At 42.9% G+C, this 16,372-nt stretch overlaps 1 protein-coding gene across 1 annotated transcript in view; it reads right to left on the reverse strand.

Moving 5' to 3' along the window:
* Positions 1 to 16,372, reverse strand: part of LOC115115985 (noelin-3-like) — a 38,603-nt gene that overhangs the window by 3,445 nt on the left and 18,786 nt on the right. The window contains exons 2-5 of the mRNA XM_029644471.2: positions 7,654 to 7,797; positions 4,727 to 4,882; positions 2,417 to 2,636; positions 973 to 1,079 (exon numbers count right to left, since the gene is read on the reverse strand). Of these exons, the coding sequence (XP_029500331.2) occupies positions 973 to 1,079; positions 2,417 to 2,636; positions 4,727 to 4,882; positions 7,654 to 7,797 (627 nt within the window). The remainder of the gene's footprint in view (positions 1 to 972; positions 1,080 to 2,416; positions 2,637 to 4,726; positions 4,883 to 7,653; positions 7,798 to 16,372) is intronic.

The raw sequence follows: 16,372 nt of genomic DNA on the forward strand, positions 1-16,372 counted from the left end.
CTTCACAAGGCATTATAAATCTAATACCTGAACCACTTCACAAGGCGTTATAAATCTAATACCTGAACCACTTCACAAGGCGTTATAAATCTAAGACCTGAACCACTTCACAAGGCGTTATAAATCTAAGACCTGAACCACTTCACAAGGCATTATAAATCTAATACCTGAACCACTTCACAAGGCGTTATAAATCTAATACCTGAACCACTTCACAAGGCGTTATAAATCTAAGACCTGAACCACTTCACAAGGCGTTATAAATCTAAGACCTGAACCACTTCACAAGGCGTTATAAATCTAATACCTGAACCACTTCACAAGGCATTATAAATCTAATACCTGAACCACTTCACAAGGCGTTATAAATCTAAGACCTGAACCACTTCACAAGGCATTATAAATCTAATACCTGAACCACTTCACAAGGCGTTATAAATCTAATACCTGAACCACTTCACAAGGCGTTATAAATCTAAGACCTGAACCACTTCACAAGGCGTTATAAATCTAAGACCTGAACCACTTCACAAGGCGTTATAAATCTAATACCTGAACCACTTCACAAGGCGTTATAAATCTAATACCTGAACCACTTCACAAGGCGTTATAAATCTAATACCTGAACCACTTCACAAGGCGTTATAAATCTAAGACCTGAACCACTTCACAAGGCATTATAAATCTAATACCTGAACCACTTCACAAGGCGTTATAAATCTAATACCTGAACCACTTCACAAGGCCTTATGAATCAAAATAAATTATCCTCTGCATCAGAAAAGCTATTGAATATTCCCATCTCAGAAACCCCTAGAAGATATTAGGTCATGACAGTCTTTGATTATTGTTCTGAATCCTTCCTTAGTAGTCCGGAAACAAAACAGAGATGTTGTTTAACACCCAGAGAGAGACACACCCGCAGACAGAGCTATCACCTCCCACCTCCTCCACTCCCATCCCATAACTCACCCTGTTGTTTCTCTGAGAGGCCTGTGGGTCAGTCATCCATGCTCCAAACCGGGTGCCAGATGTCTTTATTGTTACAGGTCCAGTGATTTTCATTAATTTCCCACATGCTGTTAATAAAGAAATGCAGCGATAAGACGTACTGTTTTTTCCTCCTCTTCATACTACATTTCTCAAGGCAATGTCATGGCTGCGCCACTGTGTGAGTTCTACCGAACAACGCTGTACATATTAAAACCAGGCTTGGCGGAGACAAGCACACACTAAGCTCTAGGACTCAGGCGGTCATATCGGACTCAATTAATTGGCCATAGGTATTGGCTGCATGTGAAAGCTGTTTGGCAATACTGCTTGTGGTGTCGCACGTGGTATCGCAGAGTTTTATATGAGCACATGCATTTACAACTGATCGCTCACTGGGTTTTGCCCACGTAGTCGATATTGATCTGGTTCTACTCACTGGGTTTTGCCCACTCAGTCGATATTGATCTGGTTCTACTCACTGGGTTTTGCCCACTCAGTCGATATTGATCTGGTTCTACTCACTGGGTTTTGCCCACTCAGTCGATATTGATCTGGTTCTACTCACTGGGTTTTGCCCACTCAGTCGATATTGATCTGGTTCTACTCACTGGGTTTTGCCCACTCAGTCGATATTGATCTGGTTCTACTCACTGGGTTTTGCCCACTCAGTCGATATTGATCTGGTTCTACTCACTGGGTTTTGCCCACTCAGTCGATATTGATCTGGTTCTACTCACTGGGTTTTGCCCACGCAGTCGATATTGATCTGGTTCTACTCACTGGGTTTTGCCCACTCAGTCGATATTGATCTGGTTCTACTCACTGGGTTTTGCCCACTCAGTCGATATTGATCTGGTTCTACTCACTGGGTTTTGCCCACTCAGTCGATATTGATCTGGTTCTACTCACTAGGTTTTGCCCACTCAGTCGATATTGATCTGGTTCTACTCACTGGGTTTTGCCCACTCAGTCGATATTGATCTGGTTCTACTCACTGGGTTTTGCCCACTCAGTCGATATTGATCTGGTTCTACTCACTGGGTTTTGCCCACTCAGTCGATATTGATCTGGTTCTACTCACTGGGTTTTGCCCACGCAGTCGATATTGATCTGGTTCTACTCACTGGGTTTTGCCCACTCAGTCGATATTGATCTGGTTCTACTCACTGGGTTTTGCCCACTCAGTCGATATTGATCTGGTTCTACTCACTGGGTTTTGCCCACGCAGTCGATATTGATCTGGTTCTACTCACTGGGTTTTGCCCACTCAGTCGATATTGATCTGGTTCTACTCACTGGGTTTTGCCCACGCAGTCGATATTGATCTGGTTCTACTCACTAAGTTTGCCCACGCAGTCGATATTGATCTGGTTCTACTCACTGAGTTTGCCCACTCAGTCGATATTGATCTGGTTCTACTCACTGAGTTTGCCCATGCAGTTGTGCAGCCTGCTGTCCAGTCTGAGGACCCTCTGGTAGAGCTCGTCATAGTCGTATGCCCCCATCTCCTCCTGAATAGCTGTGAGCACCATGGACAGGTTCCTGATCTCCTCTTTAAAGGAGGAGATGAGCTGGGCGTCTGTCTTGTACTGCTCCAACACAGGGATCAGAGGCTGCAGCTCATCCATCTTGTTCTTCAGCTCCTGAAGCAGACAACAGATGGACACAGAGACATAGACAGACACAAAGACAGAAACAGAGACAGGCACAGAGACAGACACAAAAACAGAAACAGAGACAGGCACAGAGACAGGCACAGCGACAGAGACGGGCACAGAGGCAGGCACAGAGGCAGAAACAGAGAAAGGCACGTAGAGGCAGAGACAGGCACAGAGACAGAAACAGACACAGAAACAGGCACAGAGACAGGCACAGACACAGAGACAGAGAAAGACACAGAGACGGACACAGAGACAGGCACGGGCTCACATACAGACATAGGCACGAGACAGAGACACGCACAGAGACAGGCAACGTGACAGATACAGAAAGAGGCATAAAGACAGAGACAGGTACAGAGACAGGCACAGAGACAGGCACAGAGACAGAGACAGGCACAGAAACAGAGAAAGGCACAGAGACAGAGACAGGCCCACAGACAGACATAGGCACGAGACAGAGACAGCCACAGAGACAGAAACAGACACAGAAACAGAGAAAGGCACAGAGACAGAGACAGGCACAGAGACAGGCAACGTGACAGAGACAGAGAGAGGCATAAAGACAGAGACAGTAAAAGAGACAGAGACAGTAACAAGGACAGAGAAAGGCACAGAGACAGTGACCGTGACCGAAACAGGCACAGTGACAGTGTTAGTGACAGAGCCAGACATAAAGACAGAGACAGGTCATAATGGAAGAAGAGAAGAGGCCATAATGGTAAAAGGAGAAGAGCGAAGAAGCCATAATGGTAGAAGAGAGAAGAGAAGAGGCTATGATGGTAGAACAGAAGAGAGGAGAAAAGTCCATCATGGCAGAGGAGGCCATAATGGTAGAATGGAAGAGAAGAGGCCATAATGGTAGAACAGAAGAGAGGAGAAGAGGCCATAATGGTAGAAGAGAGAAGAAAAGAGAAGAGGCCATAATGGTAGAACAGATAAGAGGAGAAGAGGCCATCATGGCAGAACAGAAGAGAGGAGAAGAGGCCATCATGGCAGAGGAGGCCGTAATGGTAGAATGGAAGAGAAGAGGCCATAATGGTAGAAGAGAGAAGAAGAGGACATAATGGAAGAAGAGAAGAAAAGAGAAGAGGACATAATGGAAGAAAAGAGAGAAGAGGCCATAATGGTAGAAGAGAAGGGAGAAGAGGCCATAATGGTAGAAGAGAAGAGAGAAGAGGCCATAATGGTAGAAGAGAAGAAGCCATAATGGCAGAAGAGAAGAGAGAAGAGTCCACAATGGTAGAAGGAGAAGGGTGACGAGATGAGTGAAGAGACCATAATGGTAGAAGAGAAGAGAGAAGAGACTATGCCATAATGGTAGAAGGAGAAGGGTGAAGAGAAGCGGCCATAATGACAGAAGTGAAGAGAAAAGAGACTTGGCCATAATGGTAGAAGGAGAGGAGAGAAGAGTGAAGAGGCCATAATGGTAGAAGAGAAGAGGCCATAATGGTATAAGGAGAAGATAGAAGAGGCCATACTTTAATGTATCCTAGTGCTGTAATGTTCTGTACTTTAATGTATACTAGTGCTGTAATGTTCTGTACTTTAATGTATACTAGTGCTGTAATGTTCTGTAGTTCAATGTATACTAGTGCTGTAATGTTCTGTACTTTAATGTATACTAGTGCTGTAATGTTCTGTACTTTAATGTATACTAGTGCTGTAATGTTCTGTACTTTAATGTATACTAGTGCTGTAATGTTCTGTACTTTAATGTATACTAGTGCTGTAATGTTCTGTACTTTAATGTATACTAGTGCTGTAATGTTCTGTACTGTAATGTATACTAGTGCTGTAATGTTCTGTACTTTAATGTATACTAGTGCTGTAATGTTCTGTACTTTAATGTATACTAGTGCTGTAATGTTCTGTACTTTAATGTATACTAGTGCTGTAATGTTCTGTACTTTAATGTATACTAGTGCTGTAATGTTCTGTACTTTAATGTATACTAGTGCTGTAATTTTCTGTACTTTAATGTATACTAGTGCTGTAATGTTCTGTACTTTAATGTATACTAGTGCTGTAATGTTCTGTACTTTAATGTATACTAGTGCTGTAATGTTCTGTACCTGGAAGTTCCTGGTTATAATGGTCTTCCTGTCGTCTTCTATCTGTCTGAGCGTGGTCTGGAGCCCTTTCATCTGATTCTCCATCTTCATGACGTACTGGAAGTCCCTCTGGGTCCTCAGGTTCAACACCTCAATGGACTGGGACATGTTCTGCACCTGGAACAGAGAATACAACTACCTCCAATATGTTCTGGACTACAGAAAACAGAAGCACATTCAATATGGTAGAAGGTGTTGTGTTGATTCTATGGTAGGTGTTGTGTTGATTCTATGGTAGGTGTTGTGTTGATTCTATGGTAGGTGCTGTCTTGATTCTATGGTAGGTGTTGTCTTGATTCTATGGTAGGTGTTGTCTTGATTCTATGGTAGGTGTTGTCTTGATTCTATGGTAGGTGTTGTCTTGATTCTATGGTAGGTGCTGTCTTGATTCTATGGTAGGTGTTGTGTTGATTCTATGGTATGTGTTGTCTTGATTCTATGGTAGGTGTTGTCTTGATTCTATGGTAGGTGCTGTCTTGATTCTATGGTAGGTGTTGTGTTGATTCTATGGTAGGTGTTGTCTTGATTCTATGGTAGGTGTTGTGTTGATTCTATGGTAGGTGTTGTGTTGATTCTATGGTAGGTGTTGTGTTGATTCTATGGTAGGTGTTGTGTTGATTCTATGGGAGGTGTTGTGTTGATTCTATGGTAGGTGTTGTGTTGATTCTATGGGAGGTGTTGTGTTGATTCTATGGTAGGTGTTGTGTTGATTCTATGGTAGGTGCTGTCTTGATTCTATGGTATGTGTTGTCTTGATTCTATGGTAGGTGTTGTGTTGATTCTATGGTAGGTATTGTCTTGATTCTGTGGTAGGTGTTGAGTTGATTACACAGGGAAACCCAGCCCTGAGCTGCCCAGAGCCTACCAGATTAACTAAATACCTTCTATGCTCTCTTTGAGGCAAGCAACACTGAAACATGCATGAGAGCACCAGCTATTCCGGACGACTGCGTGATCACGCTCGTCATAGCCAATGTAAGTAAGACCTTTAAACAGGTCAACACTCACAAGGCCGCAGGGCCAGACGGATTACCAGGACACGTACTCAGAGCATGCGTTGACCAACTGGCAAGTGTCTTCACTGACTTGTCAACCCCTCCCTGACCGACTCTGTGAAATATACATGTTTCAAGCAAACCACCACAGTCCCTGTGCGCCAAGAAAACCTGCCTAAATTACTAACGTCCCATGGCACTCACATCTAGAGCCATGAAGTGCTTTGAAAGTCTGGTCATGGCTCACATCAACACCATCATCCCAGAAACCCTAGACTCACTACAATTCGCATACTGCCCCATCTGGATTGCACTCCACACTGTCCTTTCCCACCTGGTCAAACGGAACATCTACGTAAGAATGCTGGTCTTTGACTACTACAGCTCATCACTAAGCTAAGGACCCTGGTACTAAACACCTCCCTTTGCAACTGGATCGTGGACTTCCTGACAGGCTGCACCCAGGTGGTAAGGGTAGGCAACAACACATCTGCCACGTTGATCCTCAACACGGGGGCACGTCAGGGGTGTGTGCTTAGTCCCCTCCAGTACTCCCTGTTCACCCAAAAATGACTTCAACACCATCATTAAAGTTTTGCCAATGACACAACGGTGGTAGGCATGATTCCCGACAACGATGAGACAGCCTACAGGGAGGAGGTCAGAGACCTGTCAGTGTGGAACCAGGACAACAACCTCTCTCTCAATGTGATCAAGACAAAAGAGCTCATCGGGGACTACAGGAGAACGCCCCCATTAACATCGAGCGGGCTGTAGTGTAGTGGGTCGAGAGCTTCAAGTTCATTGGCTTCCACATCACTAACACACCATCATGGGCCAAACACACCAACACAGTCGTGGCGAGGGCATGTCAATGCCTATTCCCCCTCAGGAGACTAAAAAGATTTGTCATGGATCCTCAGATACTCAAAAAGTTCTACAGCTGCACCATCGAGAGCATCTTGACTGATTGCATCGCCACTTGGTATGGGAACTGCTCGGCATCCGAGGGTAGTACGTATGGCCCAGCGCATCACTGGGCACAAGCTTCCTGCCATCCAGGAACTCTCTATACCAGGCGGTACCGCACGGCAAGTGGTACCAGAGCACCAATTATAGGTCCAAAATGGTCCTTAACAGCTTCTACCCCAAAGCCATTAAACTGCTAAAAAGTTAATCAAATCGCTACCCGGACAATTTTCATTGACCCCCTTTTTTGCATTGCTGCTACTCGCTGTTTTTTATCTATGCACATTGACTCGGTACGAAACCCCCTGTACATGTATATAGCCTCATTATTGTTCATTGATTGTGTAACTTTTTTTTCTTGCTTTAGTAAAAAAAAAATGGAAAAAAAATATTTACCAAATATTTTCTTACTTAAAATAGTTTTTCTGAATTGTTGGTTTTAAGGGCTTGTAAGTAAGGATTTCACAGTAAGGTGTTGTATTTGGCACAATTGACAAATCAAATGTTATTCTATTTGAGTCATGGGATTAACTTTGAATGGAATTACACCCATTTTTCACCCCAGTCTACAAGACACTAGCAAAACCCAAGCCTACTGTAGTTGATGGTAAGAGCACACACTGTTGCCACTAGTGGCTGGACAGATGTCCAATTCCGAAGTCAATCTCGAGTGATCTGCCTGAACTGACATGGGGGCTAATTGACTGACTATCAGGGAAAAACTGCTGACGCACACCAAAATTTTGAAATTGCACCTAACGCTCAACAGTAAATTGAGAACCTGGCTGAGTTACAAAAATGAAAATACAGTATATACTTATTTCATTTGGGGGGTTGGGGGCCCCCTAGCAGACACAGGGCCCTGGAACCGGCCCTGATAGAGAGAGTATGTACTGTATGTGTCTGTATTGCTTTGTGTGTGACCTTCTCCAGTAGCTGGCGGAGCTGTCTTCCCTTGGCGTCTCTGGAGCAGAGGTTCTGTTCAGGAGCCACCACCGTGCAGATACACCGCCCGTCAGTATCCTGGGCTGAGCTGTACACCTGCCAACCCTCCTTAGGCCCGATGGTCTACACACACACACACACACACACACACACACACACACACACACACACACACACACACACACACACACACAAACAAACAAGAAAATATCAGTGAAGGGAATCAGTAATCTGGATAAATGACGTTGGATGACAGACAACATTTTTCAATGTGAGCTGGTAGCTAGATAATCATATAGCTAGTGATGGAAAGTGATAGATACTACAAATGTTATAGTATACCGTGCCTTGCAAAAGTATTCATCTCCCTTGGCGTTTTTCCTATTTTGTTGCATTACAACCTGTAATTTAAATTGAATTTGATTTGGATTTCATGTAATGGACAGACATAAAATAGTCTAAACTGGTGAAGTGAAATGAAAAAATGTACTTCTTTCAAAATATTCAAAAAAATAAAAATCTGAAAAGTGGTGTGTGCATATCACCCCCTTTACTATGAAGCCCCTAAATAAGATCTGGTGCAACCAATTACCTTCAGAAGTCACAGAATGAGTTAAATAAAGTCCACCTATGTGCAATCTAAGTGTCACATGATCTGTCACATGATCTCAGTATATATACTGCACACCTGTTCTGGAAGGCCCCAGAGTCTGCAACACCACTAAGCAAGGGGCACCATGAAGACCAAAGAGCTCTCCAAACATGTCAGGGACAAAGTTGTGGAGAAGTACAGATCAGGGTTGGGTTATAAAAAAATATCAGAAACTTTTAACATCCCACTGAGCACCATGAAATCCATTAATAAAAAATGGAAAGAATATGGCACCACAACAAACCTGCCAAGAGAAGGCCGCCCACCAAAACTCAACGACCGGGCAAGGAGGGCTTAATAAGAGGCAAGAAAGAGACCAAAGATAATCCTGAAGGAGCTGCAAAGCTCCACAGCGGAGATTGGAGTATCTGTCCATAGGACCACTTTAAGCCGTGCACTCCACAGAGCTGGGCTTTACGGTAAGAGTGAGCAGAAAAAAGCCTTTGCTTAAAGAAAAAAATAATGAAATATGTTTAGTGTTCGCCAAAAGGCGTGTGGGAAACTCCCCAAACATATTGAGATGAGATCAGATGAGACTAAAACTGATCTTTTTGGCCATCAAGGAAAATGCTATGTCTGGCGCAACCCCAACACTTCTCATCACCGCGAGAACACCATCCCCAATGTAAAGCATGGTGGTGGCAGCATCATGCTGTGGCAATGTTTTTCATCAGCAGGGACTGGGAAACTGGACTGGGAAATTGCAGGAATGATGGGATGGCGCTAAATACAGGGAAATTATTGAGGGAAACCTGTTTGTCTTCCAGAGATTTGAGACTGGGGTGGAGGTTCACCTTCCAGCAGAACAATGACCCTAAGCATACTGCTAAAGCAACACTCGAGTGGTTTAAGGGGAAACATTTAAATGTCTTGGAATGGCCTAGTCAAAGCCCAGACCTCAATCCAATTGAGAATCTGTGGTGTGATTTCTGTACACCAGCAGAACCCATCCAACTTGAAGGAGCTGGAGCAGTTTTGTCTTGAAGAATGGGCAAAACTCTCAGTGGCTAGATGTGTCAAGCTTATAGAGACATACCCCAAGAGACTTGCAGCTGTAAGTGCTGCAAATGGTGGCTCTACAAAGTATTGACTTGGGGGGGTTGATTAGTTATGCACGCTCTTACTGTTTTTGGCTGTTTTTCATATTTCGGGCCCCTTAGTTCCAGTGAAGGGAAATCATAACGCTACAGCATAAAATGACATTCCTTTGCTATGAGACTCGACATTGAGCTCTGGGGCATCCTTTCCATTTATCATCCTTGAGATGTTTTTACAACTTGGAGTCCACCTGTGGCAAAGTCAATTGATTGAACGTGATATGGAAAGGCACACACCTGTCTATACAAGGTCCCACAGTTGACAGTGAATGAGCAAAAACCAAGCCATGAGGTCGAAGGAATTGTCCAAAGAGCCAGACAGGAGACAGGATTTTGTCGAGGCCCAGATCCTGAGGAATATTTTTTTATTGCTGCATTGAAGGTCCCCAAGAACACAGTGTCCTTTTTCATTCTTAAATGGAAGAAGTTTGGAACCACCAAGACTCTTCCTAGAGCTGGCTGCCCGGCCAAACTGAGCAATCGGGGGAGAAGGGCCTTTGGTCAGGGAGGTGACCAAAACCCCCATGGTCACTCTAACAAATCTCCAGAGTTCATCTGTGGAGATGGGCGAACCTTCCAGAAGGACAACCTGGCACCATCCCTACGGTGAAGTATGGTGGAGGCAGCATCATGCTGTGGGGATGTTTTTCAGCGGCAGGGACTGGGAGACTAGTCAGGTTTGAGGGAAAGATGAACAGAGCAAAGTGCAGAGAGATCCTTGATGAAATCCTGCTCCAGAGCGCTCAGAACCTCAGACTGGAGCGAAGGTTCACCTTCCAACAGGACAATGACCCTAAGCACACACCCAAGACAACGTATTAGTGGCTTCGGGACAAGTCTCAGAATATCCTTGAGTTGCTCAGCCAGAGCCCGGACTTGAACCCGATCAAACATCTCTGGAGAGAACTAAAAATAGCTATGCTACTCCATCCCCAAATACTGGTTTGCCAAGCTTGTAGCGTCATACCCAAGTCGACTCGAGGCTGTAATCGCTGCCTAAGGTGCTGGTGCATCAATAGACATATTTTTTTAAAGGAATACAGGGAAACACATTGACATGTCTGTCTTATTTTTCTCCATTTCTTTAAACGTGCAGCTCTCAGAAAACCATCCCATTAAAACATGAATCATCGGTCTGTCACTTCAGAGATAGAAATAGTGGGGGAGAGATGGTGAGAGAGAGAGAGAGAGAGAGAGAGATTGTGAGACATGGGAGAGGAGAGGGAGAGAGGAGAGAGAGAAGGGAGAGATTGTGAGAGGAGAGAAAGGAGAGAGGAGAGAGAGAGAGAGGAGAGAGGATAGATAGAAAGAGGAGAGAGGGGAGAGGAGAGAGAGGGGAGTAGAGAGAGGAGAGAGGAGAGGAGAGGAGAGAGAAAGGGGAGAGAGAGAGGAGAGAGAGAGATGCAGGTGTGAAATAGACAACCCCAGATGCTTGTGCAGGGACTTAAACTGGTGCTGGTCCACTGGGAATGGGGCTACAGCAGGGGTGGCTCCATGGCTCTAGTGAAAGGTATTTTGTGAGAATGATTAATGACCATCCATTGGAGTGTATCTCTGTGTGAAACCAATGTAGTCTTGTATCAGATCCTCCTCTATATAACTTACAGAGATCTGGAACCATAGTGTACTGTGTATTGACTGCAGAGAGAGATTGTGTGAGACAGAAAATGCCCTAAAATTCTCAATGTTGCAATTCCTATTTTTTTATCCTCTGTGCGTGGACCTTTTATGAACTGTGTCCTAACAGTGTTACTTTGATGTACAGTTTGAACTGGGCTATATTATGCAAGACACGTCCTGTAGCAGAGCTAACGTCAACACCTTACCGCGCACAGTAGAAACAAACTAACAGACAGGTCATGGTGGGGTTGAAGTTGTCTGAAGAGACGAATGATTAAGCAAAACAAACACTCACAAAAATAAAATGCACACGACATCAGGAGGGCTACCTCGGAACGTCTGAAAATTGTTTTTAAAGAACTGAAAGATTCCAAAAAGGAAGCCAATCATTTCAGGTCCGGTACGTTGCGCATTGGGAAAGTTCCGGTACGCTGTGAAAGATTCAGCCACCTACTGGCATCACACACCTGGCTAAAAGATTACTGTAGCTCTGTTGGAAACACTTTTATAGATAACTTTGACACAGAAGATATTGGCTCCTCCACTCTGGCCACGCATTTCAAGGCTGCGTTGAGACAGCAATGCCAAAGCCCAGCTCAGTTAATCCATACCTTTGTGATGCTGAGTTGTCATAATGCCGCATCAAATGTGCGTTATTGCAGGGGAGTTGGCTGACACAATGTAAGTAACTTAATGAATGTGCCTCCTATCTGCCCTGAATACCTCTGTTGATCCTAAAGCTATTGTATGCAGTAATCATGTGCCTATGAACCAGAGTTAGACTGTTATCACTGAGGCGGTGAGCCCTAGTAGGAAGTGCAGCTCACCCTGCACTATCAGCTCCAATATAAATAATATGAGCATGTCTACTTCTGATAAGCTTCCCAGTAAAGCATTAAAATCAGTCAGGCAACACAGAAAAGTTATAAAGAATAGCCCTTAACATATGTAGCCTAAGAAACAAGGTTCATGAAGTCAATAACTTGCTTGCAACATATGACATTCATATTCTAACTATTTCTGAAACTCAGACAATACCTTTGATGATACAGTGGTAGCAATACATTGTTAAAACATTTACCAAAAGACAGAAATGCCAATGGGGGAGGTGTTGCAGTCTATATTCAGAACCACATTCCTGTAAAGCTTAGAGGATCTCATGTTAAATACTGTTAAAGTAATATGGCTACAGGTTCATCTGCCTCACCTAAAGCCCATTCTGGTGGGAAGCTGCTATAGACCACCAAGTGCTTACAGTCAGTATCTGGATAATATGTGTGAAATGCTTGGTAATGTATGTGATTTCAACAGAAAGGTATATTTTCTGGGTGATTTAAATACTGACTGGATTTCATCAAGCTGCCCCACTCAAGAAAAAGCTTCAAACTGTAAGCTAGTGCCTGCAACTTGGTTCAGGTTATCAGTCAACCTACCAGGGTAGTTACGAACAGCACAGGAACTGAAATCATCAACATGCATTGATCATATCTTTACTAATGTTGCAGATATTTGCTTTAAAGCAGTATCGAAGTCAATTGGATTTAGTGAATATAGTAGCCATATCTAGGAAAACCAAAGTTCCAAAGGCTGGGCCTAACATAGTGTATAAGAGGTCATACAAGAAGTTTGTAGTGATTATTATGTTGATGATGTAAAGAATATTTGCTGGTCTATACTATGAAACAATAACAAATGATATAAAGAATGATAGTAAAAAGCTTTGGAGGACCTTAAATGAAATTTTGGGAAAAAAGGCAAACTCAGCTCCATCTTTCATTGAAATGATGGCTCATTCATCACAAAACAGACTGACATTGCCAACTACTTTAATTCATTTTTAAATGGGCAAGATTAGAAAACCTAGGCATGATATGCCAGCAACAAATGCAATAATTGTACTTTTGAGTGTGGAAGAGGTGAAACATTTATTGTTGTCTATCAGCAATGACAAGCCACTAGGGTCTGACAAACTGGATGGAAAAATACTGAGGATAATAACAGATGATATTGGCACTCCAATTTGCCATGTCTTCAATTTAAGCTTACTAGAAAATGTGTGCTGTCAGGCCTGGAGGGAAGCAAAAGTAATTCCGCTACCCAAGAATAGTAAAGCCCCCTTTACTGGCTCAAATAGCCAACCAATCAGCCTGTTACCAACACTTTTGGGAAAAATTGTGTTTGACCAGATACTCTTTTAAATGCTATTTTAGAGTAAACAAATTGACAACAAACTTTCAACACACTTATAGGGAAGGACATTCAACACGCACAGCACTTACACAAATTATTGGCTGAGAGAAATTTATGATAAAAATATTGCGAGGGCTGTTTTGTTAGACTTTAGTGTGGCTTTTGACATTATTGACCATAGTCTGCTGCTGGAAAAAAATGTATGTTATAGCTTTACAACCCCTGCTATATTGTAGATGAAGAGTTGCCTGTCTAACAGAACACAGAGGGTGTTCTTTAATGGTAGCCTCTCCAACATAATGCAGAAAGAGTTAGGAATTCCCCAGGGCAGCTGTTTAGGCCCCTTACTTTTTTCAATCTTTACTAACTACATGCTTTTGAGTAAATCAAAAGATAAAACAGTACATCATATAACATTATTACACCACTACATATATACAATACCAAATGTATAATACCACCATACAATAATATTACAATGTACGTGTGTGTAGAGTGCTTGTGCTAGCGCTTGTGTCTGTACATTTGTCTGTGTCTCTTCACAGTGTTCCATAAATTGTTATGGCTCAAAATTATAGGAGAGACACTACTTGTGTTTGTATGAAGTGGTGACAAGCTGAATCCACCGAGCTGTCTGTTTAAACTACTAGCACACAGCTCGGACACTCATGCATGCCCCACAAGACACGCCACCAGAGGTCTCTTCACAATCCCCAAGTCTAGAACAGACTATTGGAAGAGCACAGTACAGTACATAGAGTTGTGACTACTTTGAACTTTATTTCACATCAGGTAACTGATGCAGGCAGTAGAGTCAGATACAAATACAGGTAAAAATACACCTTATGGAACAGCGGGGAAGAGACACACCACAAATGTACAGACAAAAGCACTCTACACACACGCACATTGTAATATTGTTGTATGGTGGTATTATACATTTGGTATTGTAGATATGTAGTGGTGTGATAATGTTATATGATGTACTGTTTTATCTTTTGATTTACAAGTAATGTAAGGGCCTTAGGAAGAGTATCCATGGCATCAGCTAATGGGGATCCCAAATAAATATAAATACATACACACACACACACTACTGTATGACAAATGTTCAATACATAAAGATGTCAGCCTGGTCTAAACTAGCCATGTCAGAATAAAGGATGCTGAACAAACAAGCCACCAAAAAATGGACATAACTATTCATTACATCAATTGATCAAACTGTCTCTATAAAAGCTATGGGAGCAACTAAAGTGGAATGCACATGTCTGTCCTGGAATTGATGATCATGCTCCTTAAACGAGTTAACATTTCTGCTCTAATGGTGGATAAGATGAAGTCGCAGTTGCCTTGTGTGTGAGTAGGTGAATTTGAGTGTGTGTGCGTGACTGCACAGAGCTTCGTAACTAGATAGAGACAGACATTTTAGTCAGCAGCGGTTCAACTTAACAAGTGGTGACCTCCAAACATAACAGCAACACCAACGATAACAACAACACCTAACGTAGCACGGGGAACAACAGAGATAGATAGACAGAGATGGAGCGAGAGATAGACAGAGATGGAGAGAGAGAGAGAGGAGAGTGAAAGATAGTGATGTGGAGTAAAAAGAGGATGACTGTAGAAGAATGTGTGACAGTGTGCTGCGGAATTATTCACAAGGTCAGAGAAGGCAGGGATGTACCACTCCTGGAAATAAATCTCTCTCTCTCTCTCTCTCTCTCTCTCTATGTACTTAGTCAGCCACCAATTGCGCAAGTTCTCCCACTTAAAAATATGAGAGAGGCCTGTAATTTTCATCATAGGTACACTTCAACTATGACAGACAAAATGAGAAAAGAAAATCCAGAAAATCACGTTGTTGGATTTTTAATGAATTTATTTGAAAATGAGAGTTTTTAGTCAATTGGAGGTGTACTTGTGGATGTATTTCAAGGCCTACCTTCAAACTCAGTGCCTCTTTGCTTGACATCATGGGAAAATCCAAAGAAATCAGCCAAGACCTCAGAAAATAAATTGTAGAACACAAGTCTGGTTCATCCTTGGGAGAAATTTCCAAATGCCTGAAGGTATCACGTTCATCTGTGCAAACAATAGTATGCAAGTATAAACACCATGGGACCACACAACGGTCATACCGCTCAGGAAGGAGACGCATTCTGTCTCCTAGAGATGAACGTACTTTGGTGCGAAAAGTGCAAATCATTCCCAGAACAAAAGCAAAGGACCTTGTGAAGATGCTGGAGGAAACAGGTACAAAAGTATCTATATCCACAGTAAAACGAGTCTCATATCGACATAATCTCAAAGGCCGCTCAGCAAGAAAGAAGCCACTGCTCCAAAACCGCCATAAAAAATACGGACTATGGTTTGCAACTGCACATGGAGAAATGTCCTCTGATCTGATGAAACGAAAATAGAACTGTTTGGCCACAATGACCATTGTTATGTTTGGAGGAAAAGGGGGAGGCTTGCAAGCCGAAGAACACCATCCCAACAGTGAAGCACGGGGGTGGCAGCATCATGTTGTGGGGGTGCTTTGCTGCAGGAGAGACTGGTGCATTTCACAAAATAGATGGCATCGTGAGGTAGGAAAATTATGTGGATATATCGAAGCAACATCTCAAGACATCAGTCAGGAAGTTAACGCTTGGTCGCAAATGGGTCTTCCAAATGGACAATGACCCCAAGAATACTTCCAAAGTTGTGGCAAAATGGCTTAAGGACAACAAATTCAAGGTATTAGAGTGGCCATCACAAAGCCCTGACCTCAATCCTATAGAAAATGTGTGGGCAGAACTGAAAAAGCATGTGCGAGCACAAACCTGACTCAGTTACACCAGTTCTGTCAGGAGGAATGGGCCAAAAGTCACCCAACTTATTGTGGGAAGCTTGTAGAAGGCTTGTGAAATGTTTGACCCAAGTTAAACAATTTAAAGGCAATGCTACCGAATACTAATTGACTGTATTTAAACTTCTGACCCACTGGGAACGTGATGAAATAAATAAAAGCTGAAATAAATCATTCTCTCTACTATTATTCTGACATTTTACATTCTAATAATGCAGTGGTGATCCTAATTTACCTATGAAAGGGAATTTTTGTTATGATTAAATGTCAGAAATTGTGAAAAAC

The sequence above is a fragment of the Oncorhynchus nerka genome, linkage group LG6, assembly GCF_034236695.1.
Source record: "Oncorhynchus nerka isolate Pitt River linkage group LG6, Oner_Uvic_2.0, whole genome shotgun sequence".
Lineage (NCBI taxonomy): Eukaryota > Metazoa > Chordata > Actinopteri > Salmoniformes > Salmonidae > Oncorhynchus > Oncorhynchus nerka.